Raw genomic sequence first — 22204 nt, 5'->3', positions numbered from 1 at the left:
CTGACAAGCCCTTAACCAACAGGTGTAGACCTTACCGTGAAATGCATATTTACAACAAGCCCTTAACCAACAGGTGTAGACCTTACCGTGAAATGCATACTGACAAGCCCTTAACCAACAGGTGTAGACCTTACCGTGAAATGCATACTGACAAGCCCTTAACCAACAGTGTAGACCTTACCGTGAAATGCATACTGACAAGCCCTTAACCAACAGTGTAGACCTTACCGTGAAATGCATACTTACAAGCCCTTAACCAACAGGTGTAGACCTTACCGTGAAATGCATACTGACAAGCCCTTAACCAACAGTGTAGACCTTACCGTGAAATGCATACTGACAAGCCCTTAACCAACAGTGTAGACCTTACCGTGAAATGCATACTTACAAGCCCTTAACCAACAGGTGTAGACCTTACCGTGAAATGCATACTGACAAGCCCTTAACCAACAGTGTAGACCTTACCGTGAAATGCATACATACAACAAGCCCGTAACCAACAGTGTAGACCTTACCGTGAAAGGCATATTTACAACAAGCCCTTAACCAACAGGTGTAGACCTTACCGTGAAATGCATATTTACAACAAGCCCTTAACCAACAATGTAGACCTTACCGTGAAATGCATACTGACAAGCCCTTAACCAACAGTGTAGACCTTACCGTGAAATGCATATTTACAACAAGCCCTTAACAACAACGTGAAATGCATATTTACAACAAGCCCTTAACCAACAGGTGTAGACCTTACCGTGAAATGCATATTTACAACAAGCCCTTAACCAACAATGTAGTGTAGAAATGCATACTTACAACAAGCCCTTAACCAAAGTGTAGACCTTACCGTGAAATGCATACTTACAACAAGCCCTTAACCAACAGTGTAGACCTTACCGTGAAATGCATACTGACAAGCCCTTATACAACAATGTAGTTCAAGAAATAGAGTTAAGAAAATATTTACTGAATAAACAAAAAAGTAAAAAGTAAAGAAATACATCAAAAAGCAACAAGAAAATGACATAATAATGAGGCTGTATACAAGGGGTACAGTCAATGTGCAGAGGTACAGGTTAGTCGAGGTAATATGTACATGTAGGGGGGTAAAGTGACTATGCACAGATAATAAACAGAGAGTAGCATCAGTGTAAAAACAAGGGGGGGTCAATGAAAATAGTCCAGTGGCCATTTGATTAATTGTTCAGGAGTGTTATGTCTTGGGGGGGGGGGTAGAAGCTGTTAAGGAGCCTTTTGGACCTAGACTTGGCCCTACGGTACCGCTTGCCGTGAGGTAGCAGAGAGAACAGTCTATGACTTGGATGGCTGGAGTCTGACAATTTTATGGGCTTTCCTCTGACACCGCCTGGTATAGAGGTCCTGGATGTCAGGAAGCTTGGCCCCAGTGATGTACTGGGCCGTCCGCACTACCCTCTGTAGCGCCTTACGATCAGATGCCGAGCAGTTGCCATACCAGATGATGCAACAGGTCAGGATGCTCTCAATGGTGCAGCTGTAGAACTTTTTGAGGATCTGGGGCCCCAGTGTTGAGGGTCAGCGTGGCAGACATGTTGTTACCTACTCTTACCACCTGGGGGCGGCCCGTCAGGATGTCCAGGATCCAGTTGCAGAGGGAGGTGTTGAGTCCCAGGGTCCTTAGCTTAGTGATGAACTTTGTGGGCACTATGGTGTTGAACGCTGAGCTGTAGTCAATTAACAGCATTCTCACGTAAGTTTTCCTTTTGTCCAGGTGGGAAAGGGAAGTTTGGAGTGCGATTGCATCATCTATGGATCTGTTGGGGCGGTATACAAATTGGAGTGTGTCTAGGGTGTTGGCGTGAGCCATGACCAGCCTTTCAAAGCACTTCATAGCTACCGACGTGAGTGCTACAGGGCGGTAATCATTTAGGCAGGTTACCTTCGCTTTCTTGGGCACAGGGTCTATGGTGGTCTATTGAAAATGTCAGGGAAGGCACCTGTCAGTTGGTCAGAGCATGCTCTGAGTACACATCCTCGTAATCCGTCTGGCCTAGCGGCTTTGTGAATGTTGACCTGTTTAAAAAGTCTTGCTCACATTGGTTACGGAGAGTGTAATCACACAGTCGTTCGGAACAGCTGGTGCTCTCATGCATGCTTCAGCGTTGCTTGCCTTGTAGCGAGCATAAAAGGCATTTAGCTCATCTGATAGGCTCCCGTTACTGGGCAGCTTGCGGCTGGGTTTCCCTTTGTAGTCCGTAATAGTTTGCAAGCCCTGCCACATCCGACGAGCGTCAGAGCCGGTGTAGTACGATTCAATCTTAGTCCTGTATTGACGCTTTGCCTGTTTGATGGTTCGTCTGAGGGCATAGCAGGATTTCTTATAAGCATCTGAATTGGTGTCCTGCTCCTTGAAAGCGGCAGCTCTAGCCTTTAACTCGATGTGGATGTTGCCTGTAATCCATGGCTTCTTGTTGGGATATGTACATATGGTCATTGTGGGGACGACGTCATCGATGCACTTATTGATGAAGCCGATAACTGAGGTGGTGTATTCCTCAATGTCATCGGATGAGTCCTGGAACATATTCCAGTCTGTGCTAGCGAAACAGTCCTGTAGTGTAGCATCCACATCATCTGACCACTTCCGTATTGAGCGAGTCACTGCTACTTCCTGCTTTAGTTATTGCTTGTCAGCAGGAATCAGGAGGATAGAATTATGGTCAGATTTGCCAAATGGAGGGTGAGGGAGAGCTGTGTACGGGTCTGTGTGTGGAGTAAAGGTGGTCTAGAGTTTTTTTTGTCTGGTTGCACATTTAACACGCTGGTAGAAATGAGGTAACCCGTATTTAAGTTTGCCTGCATTAAAGTTCCCGGCCAGTAGGGGTGCCACTTCTGGATGAGCATTTTCATGTTTGCTTATGACCTGATACATCTGGTTGAGTGAGGTCTTAGTGTCAGCATCGGTTTGTGGTGTTGAATAGACAGCTAGGAATAATATGAGAACTCACTTGGTAGATAGTGTGGTCTATAGCTTATGAGGTACTCTACCTCAGGCGAGCAATACCTAAAGACTTCTTCAATATTAGACATCGCGCACCAGCTGTTATTGACAAATAGACACGCACTCCCGCCCCTCGTCTTACCAGACGTAGCTGCTCTGTCCTGCTGATACACGGAAAACCCTGCTAGATCTATATTATCCATGTCGTCGTTCAGTCACGTCTCGGTGAAAAATAAGATATCACCGTTATTTAATATCCTGTTGGTAGGATAGTCAATCGTAGATGGTTTACCTACTCGTTGGTGAATTCTCACAAGGCACCCCACTCTCCTCCCCCTGTTCCTCTGTCTGTTCTTCACGCGGATGACAGGGATTTGGGCCTGGTCTCAACAAAGTAGTATATATTTTGCGTCGGACTCATTAAAGAAAAATTCTTCATCCAGTTCGAGCTGAATAATCACTATTCTGATATCCTGAAGCTCTTTTCGGTCATAAGAGACGGTAGCAGCAACGTCACGTACAATGTAAGTTACAAACAACGGGAAAAAACACAAAATAACACAATTGTTTAGGAGCCCGTAAAACGGCAGGCATCCCCTCCGTTATTGATCCTTCTAGGGCCTTTTAGTTTCTGCCAGCCTGATCAGTTCTTACACACATCAACAACCAACTCCTACACACTGGGAGGGATACAGCTAAGGCCAGGTGTAGTTACCTGTTGGGAGGGATACAGCTAAGGCCAGGTGTATTTACCTGTTGGGAGGGATACAGCTAAGGCCAGTGTAGTTACCTGTTGGGAGGGATACAGCTAAGGCCAGGTGTAGTTACCTGTTGGGAGGGATACAGCTAAGGCCAGGTGTAGTTACCTGTTGGGAGGGATACAGCTAAGGCCAGGTGTAGTTACCTGTTGGGAGGGATACAGCTAAGGCCAGGTGTAGTTACCTGTTGGGAGGGATACAGCTAAGGCCAGGTGTAGTTACCTGTTGGGAGGGATACAGCTAAGGCCAGGTGTAGTTACCTGTTGGGAGGGATACAGCTAAGGCCAGGTGTAGTTACCTGTTGGGAGGGATACAGCTAAGGCCAGGTGTAGTTACCTGTTGGGAGGGATACAGCTAAGGCCAGGTGTAGTTACCTGTTGGGAGGGATACAGCTAAGGCCAGGTGTAGTTACCTGTTGGGAGGGATACAGCTAAGGCCAGGTGTAGTTACCTGTTGGGAGGGATACAGCTAAGGCCAGGTGTAGTTACCTGTTGGGAGGGATACAGCTAAGGCCAGGTGTAGTTACCTGTTGGGAGGGATACAGCTAAGGCCAGGTGTATTTACCTGTGCAGTGTTACCGGTGTTCCTCAGGTGGTTCTGTAGCAGTTTGGTGGCTCCGTCCTGGAAGGTCTTGGGCAGGGCTGCCAGCAGCATGGTGAACTCTGGAGTGTTCAACTGGAACAAGGAGATGAGTACCGACTGGGCCGCCTAGAACACAGCGGGGGAGCGAGAGGAAGAAAAACCACACTTTCCCTTTTTGTAACATGTGCAACATAACACGCACCAACCACGCACACCAGGAACCAATCGGTTTGCTACAACCAATAATCAACCATTTGTAGCTCCCAGAAATGTGTGTGTACAGTACCTTCCTGACGTCGGAGCTCTTGGGCTCTGTGGTCCAGGTGATGATGCGAGACACAGCCAGGCGCGTCTCACTGGAGTTCACAAAGTCCTGAGGATCCATCTGCAGGGTCAAGGTCTCAATGTACTTCAGAACAGCCACCTTCACCTGGACACACACACACACACACACACACACACACACACACACACACACACACACACACACACACACACACACACACACACACACACACACAGTATAAAACGTTTAGACAACTTACTCATACAGTCAAGTGTGACATTGTCTGTCTGTGTGGATCATAGATCTTCCTAGGAGTTCCTCAACTCTGAACTGAAACTACTTCTAGTTAGAGCTAGTCAGTGATACAAAGGCAACAGTAGTAGATTCAGCCAGACATCTGCAACAATGGAGGTTGCAGTAGGATGCTAATCTACTTCACAGCTGTAGTCACGCAGCCATCATGGAGGGAGGAACCAATATAGAGAAATTAAAACTTAAGGAGGATAGCCGTCGTTCAGCAGTTGTCTTTTTCATTCCTTTCTTTCCATTTCATTAATTCTCTCCATCTGTCCCTCTCTCTCCATTCCAAACACCTCATCGACCGCTTGCTCCTCAGTGTGCGCGTCATAAAATTGCTCCTCCCTGAGCACACTGACCTGGGAAGATTGGCTCCAGGCTGAGACCTGCTCGTTCAGAGAGCAGCAAGCGTGGTGCCTTGGGGCTCTCGTGGCAGAGGGGAGAAATTTAACGTCGCGCCGCCCACAACACGTTCCCCTCCTCTCCACAGGCTTAGAGAGAGAGAGGAGAGCACCGCGTCAGAGAGAGGGAGGGGGAGGGAGATAGAGGGGGGAGGGAGATAGAGGACAGACAGACACAGTCCGGCAGACGGCTGTTGATGGTCCATCTTACCGTCCAAACGCATTGTATGTAGCCGGCAATACACTCATATCCATTGTGGACCAGTTCGTACCCAAAACATTCTCCATTCAGGCAGCAACGGTGTCCATTTCCTCCTCAACTCGATGTAATGGAGAGAAGACTGAGAAAAACTAAGAAAATATACTTTCTTTACGGAACAATGTTCCACCACCATGCTAGAGTGGCTAATGCCTAGGAATGCTAGTCCCGGATGTTGCATATTGCATTCAGCCAATCAGGTTGCAGCAATCTGCAATCTTACCCCTGGCTGTATGCAGGGCCTAACATCAGGAAGTAACATTAGCCACTCTAGCATGGTGGTGGAACGTAAAGAAAGTATGCATATTTTCTCAGTTTTTCTCAGTCTTCTCTCCATTACATCGAGTTGAGGAGGAAATGGACACCGTTGCTGCCTGAATGGAGAATGTTTTGGGTACGAACTGGTCCACAATGGATATGGGTGTATTGCCGGCTACATACAAAGCGTTTGGAAGGTAAGATTGCGATGTTGACCTGGTCAATCTGCCGGCCTGTGGGTTAGAAGGGGAGGTGGAGAGGATAGAGGGAGGAGAAGATGGAAGAAGGGAAGGGGGGGATAGAGTGAGGGAGAGGATAGAGTGAGGGAGAGGATAGAGGGAGGAAGGGAAGGGGGATAGAGGGAGGGAAGGAAGGGGAGGGAGAGGATAGAGGGAGGAAGGGAAGGGGGATAGAGTGAGGGAGAGGATAGAGGGAGGAAGGGAAGGGGGATAGAGTGAGGGAGAGGATAGAGGGAGGAAGGGAAGGGGGATAGAGTGAGGGAGAGGATAGAGGGAGGAAGGGAAGGGGGATAGAGTGAGGGAGAGGATAGAGGGAGGAAGGGAAGGGGGGATAGAGTGAGGGAGAGGATAGAGGGAGGAAGAGGATAGAGGGAGGAAGGGAAGGGGGGATAGAGTGAGGGAGAGGATAGAGTGAGGGAGAGGATAGAGGGAGGAAGGGAAGGGGGATAGAGTGAGGGAGAGGATAGAGGGAGGAAGGGAAGGGGGATAGAGTGAGGGAGAGGATAGAGGGAGGAAGGGAAGGGGGATAGAGGGAGGGAGAGGATAGAGGGAGGAAGGGAAGGGGGTAGAGTGAGGGAGAGGATAGAGGGAGGAAGGGAAGGGGGATAGAGTGAGGGAGAGGATAGAGGGAGGAAGGGAAGGGGGTGGGAGTGAGGGATGTGAGAGGATAGATGGAGGAAGGGGGATCGAGTGAGGGGGAATAGAGTGAGGGAGGGGAGAGTGAGGGAGGAAGGGAAGGAGGGTAGAGTAAGGGGGAAAGAGTGAGGGAGGGGAGAGGATAGATGGAGGAAGGAAAGGGGGATAGAGTGAGGGGGATAGAGTGAGGGAGGGGAGAGTGAGGGAGGAAGGGAAGGTGGGGGAGTAGAGTGAGGGAGGAAGGGGATCAGACTGCAAAGAGCAAAGACAGTGGTTGGCGAATTTAATTGGAGGCGTGTCAGTCGTATCCAATCAGAGTCCAGGGACAGGGTGGGAAGAACCAGCGTTTAACAACCGTGAGGTCAGAACAGTGTTACCGTGGTCACTGAGACAGTATGAGGTCAGAACAGTGTTACCGTGGTCACTGAGACAGTATGAGGTCAGAACAGTGTTACCGTGGTCACTGAGACAGTATGAGGTCAGAACAGTGTTACCGTGGTCACTGAGACAGTATGAGGTCAGAACAGTGTTACCGTGGTCACTGAGACAGTATGAGGTCAGAACAGTGTTACCGTGGTCACTGAGACAGTATGAGGTCAGAACAGTGTTACCGTGGTCACTGAGACAGTATGAGGTCAGAACAGTGTTACCGTGGTCACTGAGACAGTATGAGGTCAGAACAGTATGAGTCTTGCGACCCTCCCTATATATCTCTCTCTCCCTCCATCTTCTCTCACTGTTTCATCTCACTCTTCATATGTAAAGGACACACACATAACCCCCCAACACACACACAGACACATAAACACCCCCCTCCCTTACAACACATAAAACAACCCCCAACACACACAGACACATAAAACACCCCCCCTCCCTTACAACACATAAAACAACCCCCAACACACACAGACACATAAAACACCCCCCTCCCTTACAACACATAAAACAACACCCCCTCCCTTACAACACATAAAACAACCCCTCCCTTACAAACACATAAACACCCCCCCCCCCCCCTTATAATACATAAAACAACCCCCCTCTCCTACACACACACACATATAAAACAACCCCCCCCACACACACACAGCTGTGTACCTTGAGGTTTGGTGTCTGAGTCTGGTCCACAGTGAACCTCATGAGGATAGTGAACTGGAGGTCGTTGGGAAAAGACTCTCTGTAGGGGAGACACACACACCGTATAGATACACACACCATATAGATACACACACTGTATAGACACACACACACACCGTATAGATACACACACTGTATAGACACACACACACCGTATAGATACACACACACCGTATAGATACACACACCGTATAGACACACACACACACACACCGTATAGATACACACACACACACACCGTATAGATACACACACACACACCGTATAGATACACACACACACACACACACCGTATAGATACACACACACCGTATAGATACACACACCGTATAGATACACACACACACACACACACCGTATAGATACACACACACACACCGTATAGATACACACACACCGTATAGATACACACACACACACACCGTATAGATACACACACACACACCGTATAGATACACACACACACACACCGTATAGATACACACACACACACCGTATAGATACACACACACACACACCGTATAGATACACACACACACACACCGTATAGATACACACACACACACACACACCGTATAGATACACACACACACCGTATAGATACACACACACACACACACACCGTATAGATACACACACACACACACCGTATAGATACACACACACACACACCGTATAGATACACACACACACACCGTATAGATACACACACACACCGTATAGATACACACACACACACCGTATAGACACACACACACACCGTATAGACACACACACACACCGTAGACACACACACACACCGTATAGACACACACACACACCGTATAGACACACACACACACCGTATAGACACACACACACACACCGTATAGACACACACACACACACCGTATAGACACACACACACACACCGTATAGACACACACACACACACCGTATAGACACACACACACACACCGTATAGACACACACACACACACCGTATAGACACACACACACACACCGTATAGACACACACACACCGTATAGACACACACACACCGTATAGACACACACACACACACACACCGTATAGACACACACACACACACACACCGTATAGACACACACACACACACCGTATAGACACACACACACACCGTATAGACACACACACACACCGTATAGACACACACACACACCGTATAGACACACACACACACCGTATAGACACACACACACCGACCGTATACACACACCGACCGTATACACACACCGTATAGATACACACACACACCGTATAGATACACACACACACCGTATAGATACACACACACACCGTATAGATACACACACACACCGTATACACACACCGTATACACACACACCGTATACACACACCGTATAGATACACACACACATTAAACACACCGTATAGATACACACACACATTAAACACATTAAACACACACACCGTATAGACACACACACACACAGTATAGATACACACACACACATTAAACACACTTTACACACACACACCATATAGATACACACACACACACACCGTATAGATACACCCGTTAAACACACACACCATATAGACACACACACCGTATAGACACACACACACACACAGTATAGATACACACACACCATATAGATACACACACACACACTAAACACACTTTACACACACATACCGTATAGATACACACACACACGTTAAACACACTTTACACACACACCTTATAGATACACACATTAAGTTACACACACCTTATAGATACACACATTAAGTTACACACACCTTATAGATACACACATTAAGTTACACACACCTTATAGATACACACATTAAGTTACACACACCTTATAGATACACACATTAAGTTACACACACCATATAGATACACACACGTTAAGTTACACACACACACACGTTAAACACACTTTACACACACACCTTATAGATACACACACGTTAAGTTACACACACACACGTCGAAACACACTTTACACACACATCATGTAGATACACACTTTACACACACACCATATAGATACACACACGTTAAGTTACACACACGTTAAGTTACACACATGTCGAAACACACTTTACACACACACCAAGACTGACCGTGTGATGTCCAGTGCTCTCTGGACCTTGGCCTGGACAGACCCCAGCAGGTCAGCTCCCATCTTCTTCAGCAGCTGGGTGAGCAGGACAAACAGCCAGTCCTGCAGGTCTTCTCTGTGCACCAGGACAAAGTCCACTAGGGTCTCCAAGAACATACTGAACACCTTGGGAGAGACAGGGGACACGGGGTTACACACAGGAACAAACAGACCCCTGTACTACTAGGCTGAGGGGAGCTCAGAGTCCCATGCATCAGACAACTACGCTCACTTATCAACCGATCAATCACTCCAATCAGCGTGCAACAAGCTGAATTTACGTTTACCAATACACAATCAATATTCTGAAATTCACTAAACACACATGCTGATTGGCTGACGCCTGCAGAACAGCACCAATCACAGGAGGGTGCGATGATGTCATAGTGATGTCACATCTGTGAGGGGTGACATCACCGGGTCGGTTAGTGAGTGAGTCTGGTTGCCTTGGAAACCATTCAATTAGCCACCCAGTCATATTACCATTCGGCAGATTAATCGATCAATTCGAGATTAGTTGCCAATCAAATTACCAGGTTAGTGTCACAACCACAAACGTTAATAAAACGTTAATTGAACGTAAAATAAACGTTGTCCAGACTTACTCTCTACACAGAGAGTTCCAAAGGAGTGGCATGGAGGAGAGAGAAACATACAGTTAGCATCCTGGGAAAAACACACACACTCTCTCTCATCACATGCGCACACACACCACTTCCTGACTCGGACTGATGTCAGAGTACCTGTGAACTGAAACAGGTGGTACTGTGACAAATCAGACTAGGACTGTAACAGGTGGTGTTGTGAAGTCATATCAGACTAGGACTGAAACAGGTGGTATTGTGACGTCAGACAAGGACTGAAACGGGTGGCGTTGTGACGTCATATCAGACTAGGACTGAAACAGGTGGTACTGTGACGTCATATCAGACTAGGACTGAAACAGGTGGTACTGTGACGTCATATCAGACTAGGACTGAAACAGGTGGTATTGTGACGTCATATCAGACTAGGACTGAAACAGGTGGTACTGTGACAAATCAGACTAGGACTGAAACAGGTGGTGTTGTGAAGTCATATCAGACTAGGACTGAAACAGGTGGTATTGTGACGTCAGACAAGGACCGAAACAGGTGGTATTGTGACGTCACTACAGACGAGGACTGAAACAGGTGGTATTGTGACGTCATATCAGACTCGGGCCTGAAACAGGTGGTATTGTGACGTCATTTCAGACTAGGACTGAAACAGGTGGTACTGTGACGTCATATCAGACTAGGACTGAAACAGGTGGTATTGTGACGTCATTTCAGACTAGGACTGAAACAGGTGGTATTGTGATGTCATATCAAGGACTGAAACAGGTGGCGTTGTGACGTCATATCAGACTAGGACCGAAACAGGTGGTGTTGTGACGTCAGACAAGGACCGAAACAGGTGGTATTGTGACGTCATAGACTAGGACCGAAACAGGTGGTATTGTGACGTCATAGACTAGGACCGAAACAGGTGGTATTGTGACGTCACTACAGACGAGGACTGAAACAGGTGGTATTGTGACGTCATATCAGACTCGGACTGAAACAGGTGGTATTGTGACGTCATATCAGAGAGGACTGAAACAGGTGGTGTTGTGACGTCATATCAGACTCGGCCTGAAACAGGTGGCTCTGTGACGTCATATCAGACTAGGACTGAAACAGGTGGCTCTGTGATGTCATATCAGACTAGGACTGAAACAGGTGGTACTGTGACATCATATCAGACTAGGTCTGAAACAGGTGGTACTGTGACGTCATATCAGCCTAGGACTGAAACAGGTGGTATTGTGATGTCATATCAAGGACTGAAACAGGTGGTATTGTGATGTCATATCAAGGATTGAAACAGGTGGTATTGTGATGTCATATCAAGGACTGAAACAGGTGGTACTGTGACGTCATATCAGACTAGGACTGAAACAGGTGGTACTGTGACGTCATATCAGACTAGGTCTGAAACAGGTGGTACTGTGACGTCATATCAGACTAGGACTGAAACAGGTGGTACTGTGATGTCACTACAGACGAGGACTGAAACAGGTGGTACTGTGATGTCATATCAAACTAGGACTGAAACAGGTGGTGTTGTGATGTCATATCAGACTAGGACTGAAACAGGTGGTATTGTGACGTCACTACAGACTAGGACTGAAACAGGTGGTATTGTGACGTCACTACAGACTAGGACTGAAACAGGTGGTATTGTGACGTCACTACAGACTAGGACTGAAACAGGTGGTACTGTGACGTCACTACAGACTAGGACTGAAACAGGTGGTACTGTGACGTCACTACAGACTAGGACTGAAACAGGTGGTATTGTGACTCATATCAGACTAGGACTGAAACAGGTGGTATTGTGATGTCATATCAGACTAGGACTGAAACAGGTGGTATTGTGATGTCATATAAGACTAGGACTGAAACAGGTGGTATTATGATGTCATATCAGACTAGGACTGAAACAGGTGGTATTGTGACGTCAGACAAGGACTGAGACAGGTGGTACTGTGATGTCATATCAAGGACTGAAACAGGTGGTGTTGTGACGTCATATCAGCCTAGGACTGAAACAGGTGGTATTGTGATGTCATATCAAGGACTGAAACAGGTGGTATTGTGACGTCATATCAGACTAGGACTGAAACAGGTGGTATTGTGATGTCATATCAAGGACTGAAACAGGTGGTATTGTGACGTCAGACAAGGACCGAAACAGGTGGTGTTGTGACTTCAGACCGAAACAGGTGGTATTGTGACGTCATAGACTAGGACCGAAACAGGTGGTATTGTGACGTCATAGACTAGGACCGAAACAGGTGGTGTTGTGACGTCATTTCAGACTAGGACTGAAACAGGTGGTATTGTGACGTCAGACAAGGACTGAAACAGGTGGTATTGTGACGTCAGACAAGGACTGAAACAGGTGGCATTGTGACGTCATATCAGACTAGGACTGAAACAGGTGGCGTTGTGACGTCATATTAGACTAGGACTGAAACAGGTGGCGTTGTGACGTTATATCAGACTAGGACTGAAACAGGTGGCGTTGTGACGTCATATCAGACTAGGACTGAAACAGGTGGTACTGGGACGTCATATCAGACTAGGACTGAAACAGGTGGTATTGTGACGTCATATCAGACTAGGACTGAAACAGGTGGTATTGTGACGTCAGACTAGGACTGAAACAGGTGGTGTTGTGACGTCATATCAGACTAGGACTGAAACAGGTGGTACTGTGACGTCATATCAGACTAGGACTGATACAGGTGGTATTGTGACGTCAGACTAGGACTGAAACAGGTGGTGTTGTGACGTCATATCAGGACTACAGCCCTCTTATCAGAACCTCCTGATTCTTATAGAAGTCTCTATACACACCAGAGAGAGAGGGAGACAGGACAAAAAGTCATAGGGAGGGAGAAGACAGAGAAAAGAGAATAAAGAGAGAAGAGAGAAAAGTGGGAGACAAGAGGGAGAGAGAGAGAGTGGGGTCGAGGGAGAGAGAGTGGGGTCGAGGGAGAGAGAGTGGGGTCGAGGGGAGAGAGTGGGGTCGAGGGAGAGAGAGTGGGGTCGAGGGAGAGAGAGAGGTCGAGGGAGAGGTCGAGGGAGAGAGAGAGGTCGAGGGAGAGAGAGAGGTCGAGGGGAGAGAGAGGTCGAGGGAGAGAGAGGTCGAGGAGAGAGAGGTCGAGGGAGAGAGAGGTCGAGGGAGAGAGAGAGAGGTCGAGGGAGAGAGAGAGAGAGAGAGGGAGAGAGAGAGTGGGGTCGAGGGAGAGAGAGAGAGAGAGAGAGAGAGAGGGAGAGAGAGAGTGGGGTCAAGGGAGAGAGAGAGAGAGAGAGAGAGGTCGAGGGAGAGAGAGAGTGGGGTCGAGGAGAGAGAGAGAGGTCGAGAGAGAGAGTGGGGTCGAGGGAGAGAGAGTGGGGTCGAGAGAGAGAGAGAGGGAGTGGGGTCCAGGGAGAGAGAGAGAGAGAGAGTGAGAGGGAGAGAGAGAGGTCGAGGGAGAGGGAGAGAGAGTGGGGTCGAGGGAGAGAGAGAGGTCGAGGGAGAGGGAGAGAGAGAGAGAGTGGGGTCGAGGGGAGAGAGAGAGAGAGAGGTCGAGAGAGAGAGAGTGGGGTCGAGGGAGAGAGTGGGGTCGAGGGAGAGAGAGTGGGGTCGAGAGAGAGAGAGAGGGAGTGGGGTCCAGGGAGAGAGAGAGAGAGAGAGAGAGAGGTCGAGGGAGAGAGAGAGAGAGTGGGGTCGAGGGAGAGAGAGGTTTGTGACGTTGAGGTGTACCTTGAAGGAGGCTGAGCTTATACCGGATTCTGCCGTTCCATAGACCTTAGATCCGGATTCTCGCTGAAAGTCACAACCACTACTATCAGACGAGGAGGTGGAGTTGGGGGCAGCAGGGGAGCACTCTAAACCACGGCAGGAGGGAAGGGGGAGTGCCGCTAGAGGGGGGTGGAGCGAACCGTAGTGGGCGGGGTTAGTCAGAAAGAAAGGGAGGCGTGGGGGGGGGGGCTGCGAATGTGACAGAAGTGCGTGTGCGGTCGGTGTAGTCCTCTATAGATCACGCAGGGAGGAAGAGGAGAGGAGTTGCCATGAGCGAGTTTAGCACAACCAGCGGATAGGCTGAAGAACAGTGAGAGAGAGCAATCCCATTGGCTAACGGAGTGAGGTCACGCAGACTCCAGAGTGGCATGCCGTTAGAAATCAGTCAGATACCGCTGCTCACAGCACATGCTGTGTGTGGGTGTGTGTGTGTGGTAGCTGTGCATGCATCCATACCTTACTGTGGGGGTCTGCAAACATCCTGGTGAAAATCTCACACAACCTCTTCAGCTCCACACGACTGTAGACACACACACACACACACACACACACACACACACACACACACAGGTGAATACAGCTGTGCTAGCATGTATTGCATCGGATAAACTTTTTCTCTCGACTGCATTGTGATAGGCTGCCAGGTGAAACCCTGTTGTTGTGATAGGCTGACCTGAGGGTGCGTTGATTCTTCAGTAGAGCCTGTAGACCCAGAAGCCCCTCCTTCCTCTCCGACCAGTTGGCACTGGCACAGCGGTTCAACACCTGGGTCACAAAGGGTTAAAGGACCGATAACAATAACCTAAATAAATGAATGATTCAATCTTCAGCCAGGAATCCACACGAAGCACAGGGGGGGGTTTATCTGAACAAAAAGCGCTCTAAATGATTGGAATATGGGAATGTTATTTGCATATTGTGACGGCCCAGTCTGAACCCTCCCAAACCAACAGGAGAAACCAATGTTTTTCTCTGGTAGGCACAACCTACCTGGCCACCCCTATAAATAATAACCTCAAGTCAAAACCGTTACAATATGGTGCCAATAAATCAACGATTTAATTCCAAATGGTTTGTGTTTCTGACCTCGGCCACGTCTTCAGTCTGTCTCATGTACGTAGGGATGACTCCTCCGTTCCTGGAGCTGTAGGAGCGGTCTGAGCAGGCGCTGGACGCGTCACTGTTAGCATCATCATCCGAATACATCCCATAATTCTCATAGCGACGCCGCGCTGGCTTCTTCTACAGGGGGGGAGGGGGGTGAGAAACATACTTGCCCTTTTTGTAACATGTACACTTACAACATTACACAGAAATGTGCAGACAGACAAGACACAAACACACGTAGTTAGAGAAGCTGACCTTGGATGTTATGTCTCCCATCAGCTGTCAGCGTTAAACAGAGGAAACATGGGTTAGTCCCCACGACAGGGGAACCGGGGGTTAGTCCCCACGACAGGGGAACCGGGGTTAGTCCCCACGACAGGGGAACCGGGGTTAGTCCCCACGACAGGGGAACCGGGGGTTAGTCCCCACGACAGGGGAACCGGGGTTAGTCCCCACGACAGGGGAGCCGGGGTTAGTCCCCACGACAGGGGAGCCGGGGTTAGTCCCCACGACAGGGGAACCGGGGTTAGTCCCACGACAGGGGAACCGGGGTTAGTCCCCACGACAGGGGAACCGGGGTTAGTCCCCACGACAGGGGAACCGGGGTTAGTCCCCAGTCCCCATGACAGAGGAACCAGGGGTTAGTCCCCAGTCCCCATGACAGAGGAACCAGGGGTTAGTCCCCAGTCCCCATGACAGAGGAACCAGGGGTTAGTCCCCAGTCCCCATGACAGAGGAACCAGGGGTTAGTCCCCAGTCCCCATGACAGAGGAACCAGGGGTTAGTCCCCAGTCCCCACAACAGTAAGTACAGTGGTATTCAGACCTTTTCAACGACAGAACCTTCAAATCTGTACATTTCCATTTTTACATCAACAAATAACCTCCTTGAGTTAGTGTGTGTGTGTGTGTACCAGGGCGTCAGCGAGGGCCTCCTCTATATCAGACCCAGTGAGGACTCTCATGGTGCTGACTGACGATGACAGATGACTGGATTGACTGATACTGTACCCTGCCCCTGGAGGGAGGAGAGAGACGCATGTTATAGATGCAGTCAAACACACAATCCCTTCCAACATCATCCATCAACCTCTTCCCTCCCTCACCCCACCAGCCTCTTCCCTCCCTCACCCCATCAACCTCTTCCCTCCCTCACCCCATCAACCTCTTTCCCTCCCTCACCCCACCAGCCTCTTCCCTCCCTCACCCCATCAACCTCTTCCCTCCCTCACCCCACCAGCCTCTTCCCTCCCTCACCCCACCAGCCTCTTCCCTCCCTCACCCCACCAGCCTCTTCCCTCCCTCACCCCACCAGCCTCTTCCCTCCCTCACCCCACCAGCCTCTTCCCTCCCTCACCCCACCAACCTCTTCCCTCCCTCACCCCACCAGCCTCTTCCTGACCTCACCCCATCAACCTCTTCCTGACCTCACCCCATCAACCCCTTCCTGACCTCACCCCATCAACCTCTTCCCTCCCTCACCCCATCAACCTCTTCCTGACCTCACCCCATCAACCTCTTCCTGACCTCACCCACCAACCTCTTCCCTCCCTCACCCCATCAACCCCTTCCTGACCTCACCCCATCAACCTCTTCCCTCCCTCACCCCACCAGCCTCTTCCCTCCCTCACCCCATCAACCCCTTCTCTCCCTCACCCATTCTCTTCCACCTCCTCATCCACCCCCCGACCTCACCCACCAACCCCTTCCGTCCCTCACCCATTCTCTCCCACCTCCTCATCTACCCCCTAACCTCACCTCACCCATTCTCTCCCACCTCCTCATCTACCCCCTAACCTCACCTCACCCACCAACCGCTTCCCTCCCTCACCCATTCTCTCCCACCTCCTCATCCACCCCCGACCTCACCCACCTCTTTCTTCCCTCCCTCCCTCATTCTCTCCCACCTCATCCACCGACCTCACCCACACCCTTCCACCAGATCAGACCTCCCTCCGACCTCCCCGATCACATAAACCCCCCAGCTAGATGGTATGGTGAATAAATAACCAAATGAACCTTGACCCCAAGAGCTGTGAACTTCCATGCAAAGCATGATGGGAGTAAACAAGCAAACAAACAAACATACATGGAGGACACTGTGCGGGGGGCATGTCCGTGTCGATGGGAGGCGGGGATTAAAATCAGGAAAATCGATGAGCGAGGGAAGACACAGCTACAAATGCATCGTCGGAATGGAGACAAAATGGTTGTCGCGGCAACTGAACGGGGTGGCGGAAGCTTGAGGTCCAGGAAGAGGCGATGAAGGAGAACAAAGAAAAATAACGAGAAGATCTAGAGAACGGAAAAGAGAAGGGAATCAAGAAGATGGAGAGAGAGAGAGGTACTCATTGTTCACCTGCGGCCCCTAAAGCGTCGGCGGTGTGGAGAGCTCCGGTGGAACGAGAGTAGTGGCGCGATGCTGCAACCATCATCAACGACACACACACACACACACACACACACACACAACACACACACACGTAGACACACAGACACACACACACACACACACACACACACGTAGAAACACCCCGCCCCCCACGCACCGTTAAAGCACACACTACGTGTGAGAGAAAGTGAGACCCAGAACCATGCAGCAACTCTGTGTGTGTGTGTGTATATGTGTATGTGTATGTGTGTGTGTGTGTGTGTGTGAGGTTAGTAGCCCTCTAAGAGTTCTACTTCCCTACAGCGGCTGACAGTATTCCATCAGCTAGCCCAGGTTGTCTAAACGGCTGGGAATAATCTACCTTAGAGTTGAGGCATGCTCCCTGCACTGCTGGTCTGGGTACGCAATCTACAGTGACGGCCTCCACAGTGTAATAACGACCTCCAAAGCCTCCACAGTGTAATAACGACCTCCAAAGCCTCTACAGTGTAATAACGACCTCCAAAGCCTCTACAGTGTAATAACGACCTCCAAAGCCTCTACAGTGTAATAACGACCTCCAAAGCCTCTACAGTGTAATAACGACCCCCAAAGCCTCTACAGTGTAATAACGACCCCCAAAGCCTCTACAGTGTAATAACGACCTCCAAAGCCTCTACAGTGTAATAACGACCCCCAAAGCCTCTACAGTGTAATAACGACCTCCAAAGCCTCTACAGTGTAATAACGACCTCCAAAGCCTCTACAGTGTAATAACGACCTCCAAAGCCTCCAAAGCCTCTACAGTGTAATAACGACCTCCAAAGCCTCTACAGTGTAATAACGACCTCCAAAGCCTCTACAGTGTAATAACGACCTCCAAAGCCTCTGCCTCTACAGTGTAATAACGACCTCCAAAGCCTCTACAGTGTAATAACGACCTCCAAAGCCTCTACCTCTACAGTGTAATAACGACCTCCAAAGCCTCTACCTCTACAGTGTAATAACGACCTCCAAAGCCTCTACCTCTACAGTCTAATAACGACCTCCAAAGCCTCCAGTCTAATAACGACCTCCAAAGCCTCCAGCCTAATAACGACCTCCAAAGCCTCCAGTCTAATAACGACCTCCAAAGCCTAAGATGTGTTGATGTTGGATCAAATGTATGCAAGGTGGTCAGTTTTGTTGTTCCATAATGATGGTTTTGTTCGTGTGTTAAAACGTGGTGTCAATGATGTGTGTGTGTGTGACTACATGGTGTCGATGATGTGTGTGTGTGTGTGTGACTACATGGTGTCGATGATGTGTGTGTGTGTGTTACTCACCCAGAGGTGTAAAGGAACGCACAGGGCTGGTGTCTCTGCTGCTCTCTCTGCTGGCCTCCCTACTGCAGCCCTGACTCATACTGGGCCGAGGAATACGACTGCCCCGAGCTGCGGTACCATGATAATATACCGAGGTGGGGGGGGAGACAAGAGGGTAAGGGAAGCAGAAAGAGAGACAGAGAGGACAAAGGAGAAAAGGAAAGAGATAGAGCAAGAGAGAGAGAGTGGGGAGGAGAGAGAGACCGATAGAGTGACACTGATAGACAGGACTGAATAAGTGCACAGCTCTTCTGGCTCGATGGGTGAGTCTCAATAATGTACAGGGTGTTACAGAGAAAGCCACAGACTGTTGAGACACAGCCCTAGAGTGCACAGGACTGCTGGGCTCTGAAATGACACCGGATAGTTTTTTCACCCTGGGCTTCAAGTAAATATACTTGTACAATATGTTATTATTGTTATTATTGTTTGTTTACAATCACACAACGAGAGACCTGAGCTATTTGGAAATAGCCACAACTAAAATGTTAGATAGATATCTTATTATTCAGTCAAAAAACTATTTATTTTATGTTTTTATTTCATTTGTCATACATTTGAGTATTTGTAGCTAAACTTTCAGCATTTTTTTGAAACTCCTTTATAAATACCTGCAGTCAACTTGTACAATATGTTATTATTGATTTTTATTATTGTTTGTTTACAATCACACAACGGAAATCTGGATACTGCCCAAGCCTACTGCTTGTTTTACACACACACACACACACACACACACACACACACACACACACACACACACACACAAGGAGGAAATGAGAAGCAGATGAAGGAGGGGGATGAGGGGGGAGGATCTGTTTTTATCCAATAAGCATCATGCTCATCCTGACTGTTCATTGGCCAGAGCCAGGACACCCATGCACCAATCAGAGTTAACCACAGCCTAAGGAAGCGTAATGGGGAACCAATGAAGCTTCACCGATCCTATGACGCGTCATTCACATCTGCGGCCAATTGGTTAGTGGCAAAATGCAAATTGTCACCACGATTACCATGGCAACCCATCGCCATGACACACAGCCATAAGTTCAGAGGTTAGAGGAGGATTCTGGTATTTTGAGGCGGTGAGCAACAGCCTGACATAATGGTATGAGAGAGATGGAGGGGGATGGAGAGAGTGAGATAAGAGTGTTGGCGAGAGAGGTGGAGGGACGGACAGATGTATATAGAGAGACATGAAGATGGAGGATGTATAGAGAGAGACATGAAGATGGAGGATGTATATATAGAGACATGAAGATGGAGGATGTATATAGAGACATGAAGATGGAGGATGTATATAGAGAGACATGAAGATGGAGGATGTATATAGAGAGACATGAAGATGGAGGATGTATATAGAGACATGAAGATGGAGGATGTATATAGACAGACATGAAGATGGAGGATGTATATAGAGAGACATGAAGATGGAGGATGTATATAGAGAGACATGAAGATGGAGGATGTATATAGAGAGACATGAAGATGGAGGATGTATATAGACAGACATGAAGATGGAGGATGTATATAGAGACATGAAGATGGAGGATGTATATAGAGAGACATGAAGATGGAGGATGTATATAGAGACATGAAGATGGAGGATGTATATAGAGACATGAAGATGGAGGATGTATATAGAGACATGAAGATGGAGGATGTATATAGAGAGACATGAAGATGGAGGATGTATATAGAGAGACATGAAGATGGAGGATGTATATATAGAGACATGAAGATGGAGGATGTATATAGAGAGACATGAAGATGGAGGATGTATATAGAGACATGAAGATGGAGGATGTATATAGAGACATGAAGATGGAGGGGTGGAGGATGTACAGTGGGGCAAAAAAGTATTTAGTCAGCCACCAATTGTGCAAGTTCCCTCCATCTATATACATCCCTCCACCTCCATCTATATACATCCCTCCACCTATATACATCCCTCCACCCCTCCACCTATATACATCCCTCCACCCCTCCATCTATATACATCCCTCCATCTATATACATCCCTCCATCTATATACATCCCTCCACCTATCCATCTATATACATCCCTCCAAGATACATCCCTCCACCCCTCCATCTATATACATCCCTCCATCTATATACATCCTCCACCCCTCCATCTATATACATCCCTCCATCTATATACATCCCTCCACCCCTCCATCTATATACATCCCTCCATCTATATACATCCCTCCATCTATATACATCCCTCCATCTATATACATCCCTCCATCTATATACATCCCTCCATCTATATACATCCCTCCATCTATATACATCCCTCCATCTATATACATCCCTCCATCTATATACATCCCTCCAGTCACAAAGTATTGAGAAACTTTTGTTTTTGACCAAATACTTATTTTCCACCATAATTTGCAAATTAATTAATTAAAAATCCTACAATGTGATTTTCTGGATTTTTTCCCCTCATTTTGTCTGTCATAGTTGAAGTGTACCTATGATGAAAATTACAGGCCTCTCTCATCTTTTTAAGTGCGAGAAGTTGCACAATTAGTGGCTGACTAAATACTTTTTTTGCCCCACTGTATATTGGATGGAGGTGGAGGGATGTATATACACTGCTCAAAAAAATAAAGGGAACACTGAAACAACACAATGTAACTCCAAGTCAATCACACTTCTGTGAAATCAAACTGTCCACTTAGGAAGCAACACTGATTGACAATACATTTCACATGCTGTTGTGCAAATGGAATATACAACAGGTGGAAATTATAGGCAATTAGCAAGACACCCCCAATAAAGGAGTGGTTCTACAGGTGGGGACCACAGACCACTTCTCAGTTCCTATTCTTCCTGGCTGATGTTTTGATCACTTGAATGCTGGCGGTGCTTTCACTCTAGTGGTAGCATGAGACGGAGTCTACAACCCACACAAGTGGCTCAGGTAGTGCAGCTCATCCAGGATGGTACATCAATGTGAGCTGTGGCAAGAAGGTTTGCTGTGTCTGTCAGCGTAGTGTCCAGAGCATG

General features: G+C 48.1%; 1 protein-coding gene across 33 annotated transcripts in view; it reads right to left on the bottom strand.

The window, feature by feature from the left end:
* The window catches only part of LOC112239559 (CLIP-associating protein 2), a 129020-nt gene that overhangs the window by 11946 nt on the left and 94870 nt on the right, over window positions 1–22204 (bottom strand). For 10 of the 33 annotated variants that reach the window (XM_042310362.1, XM_042310328.1, XM_042310334.1 and 7 more), the window contains 13 exons: window positions 19146–19253; window positions 17809–17871; window positions 16364–16467; window positions 15706–15729; window positions 15430–15585; window positions 15017–15108; window positions 14800–14863; window positions 14305–14367; window positions 10673–10675; window positions 9950–10113; window positions 7792–7870; window positions 4604–4747; window positions 4300–4443 (listed from right to left, as the gene is read on the bottom strand). In XM_042310362.1, coding sequence (XP_042166296.1) covers window positions 4300–4443; window positions 4604–4747; window positions 7792–7870; window positions 9950–10113; window positions 10673–10675; window positions 14305–14367; window positions 14800–14863; window positions 15017–15108; window positions 15430–15585; window positions 15706–15729; window positions 16364–16467; window positions 17809–17871; window positions 19146–19253 — 1208 coding nt within the window. The remainder of the gene's footprint in view (window positions 1–4299; window positions 4444–4603; window positions 4748–7791; window positions 7871–9949; window positions 10114–10672; window positions 10676–14304; window positions 14368–14799; window positions 14864–15016; window positions 15109–15429; window positions 15586–15705; window positions 15730–16363; window positions 16468–17808; window positions 17872–19145; window positions 19254–22204) is intronic. The other 23 variants (XM_042310349.1, XM_042310356.1, XM_042310358.1 and 20 more) reach the window with 14 other exon arrangements.

This window comes from Oncorhynchus tshawytscha, linkage group LG31 (genome assembly GCF_018296145.1).
Source record: "Oncorhynchus tshawytscha isolate Ot180627B linkage group LG31, Otsh_v2.0, whole genome shotgun sequence".
In the NCBI taxonomy this organism is placed as follows: Eukaryota; Metazoa; Chordata; class Actinopteri; order Salmoniformes; family Salmonidae; genus Oncorhynchus; species Oncorhynchus tshawytscha.
Note: the sequence above shows the minus strand (reverse complement) of the source record. Positions and strands in the feature narration are given on the sequence as shown.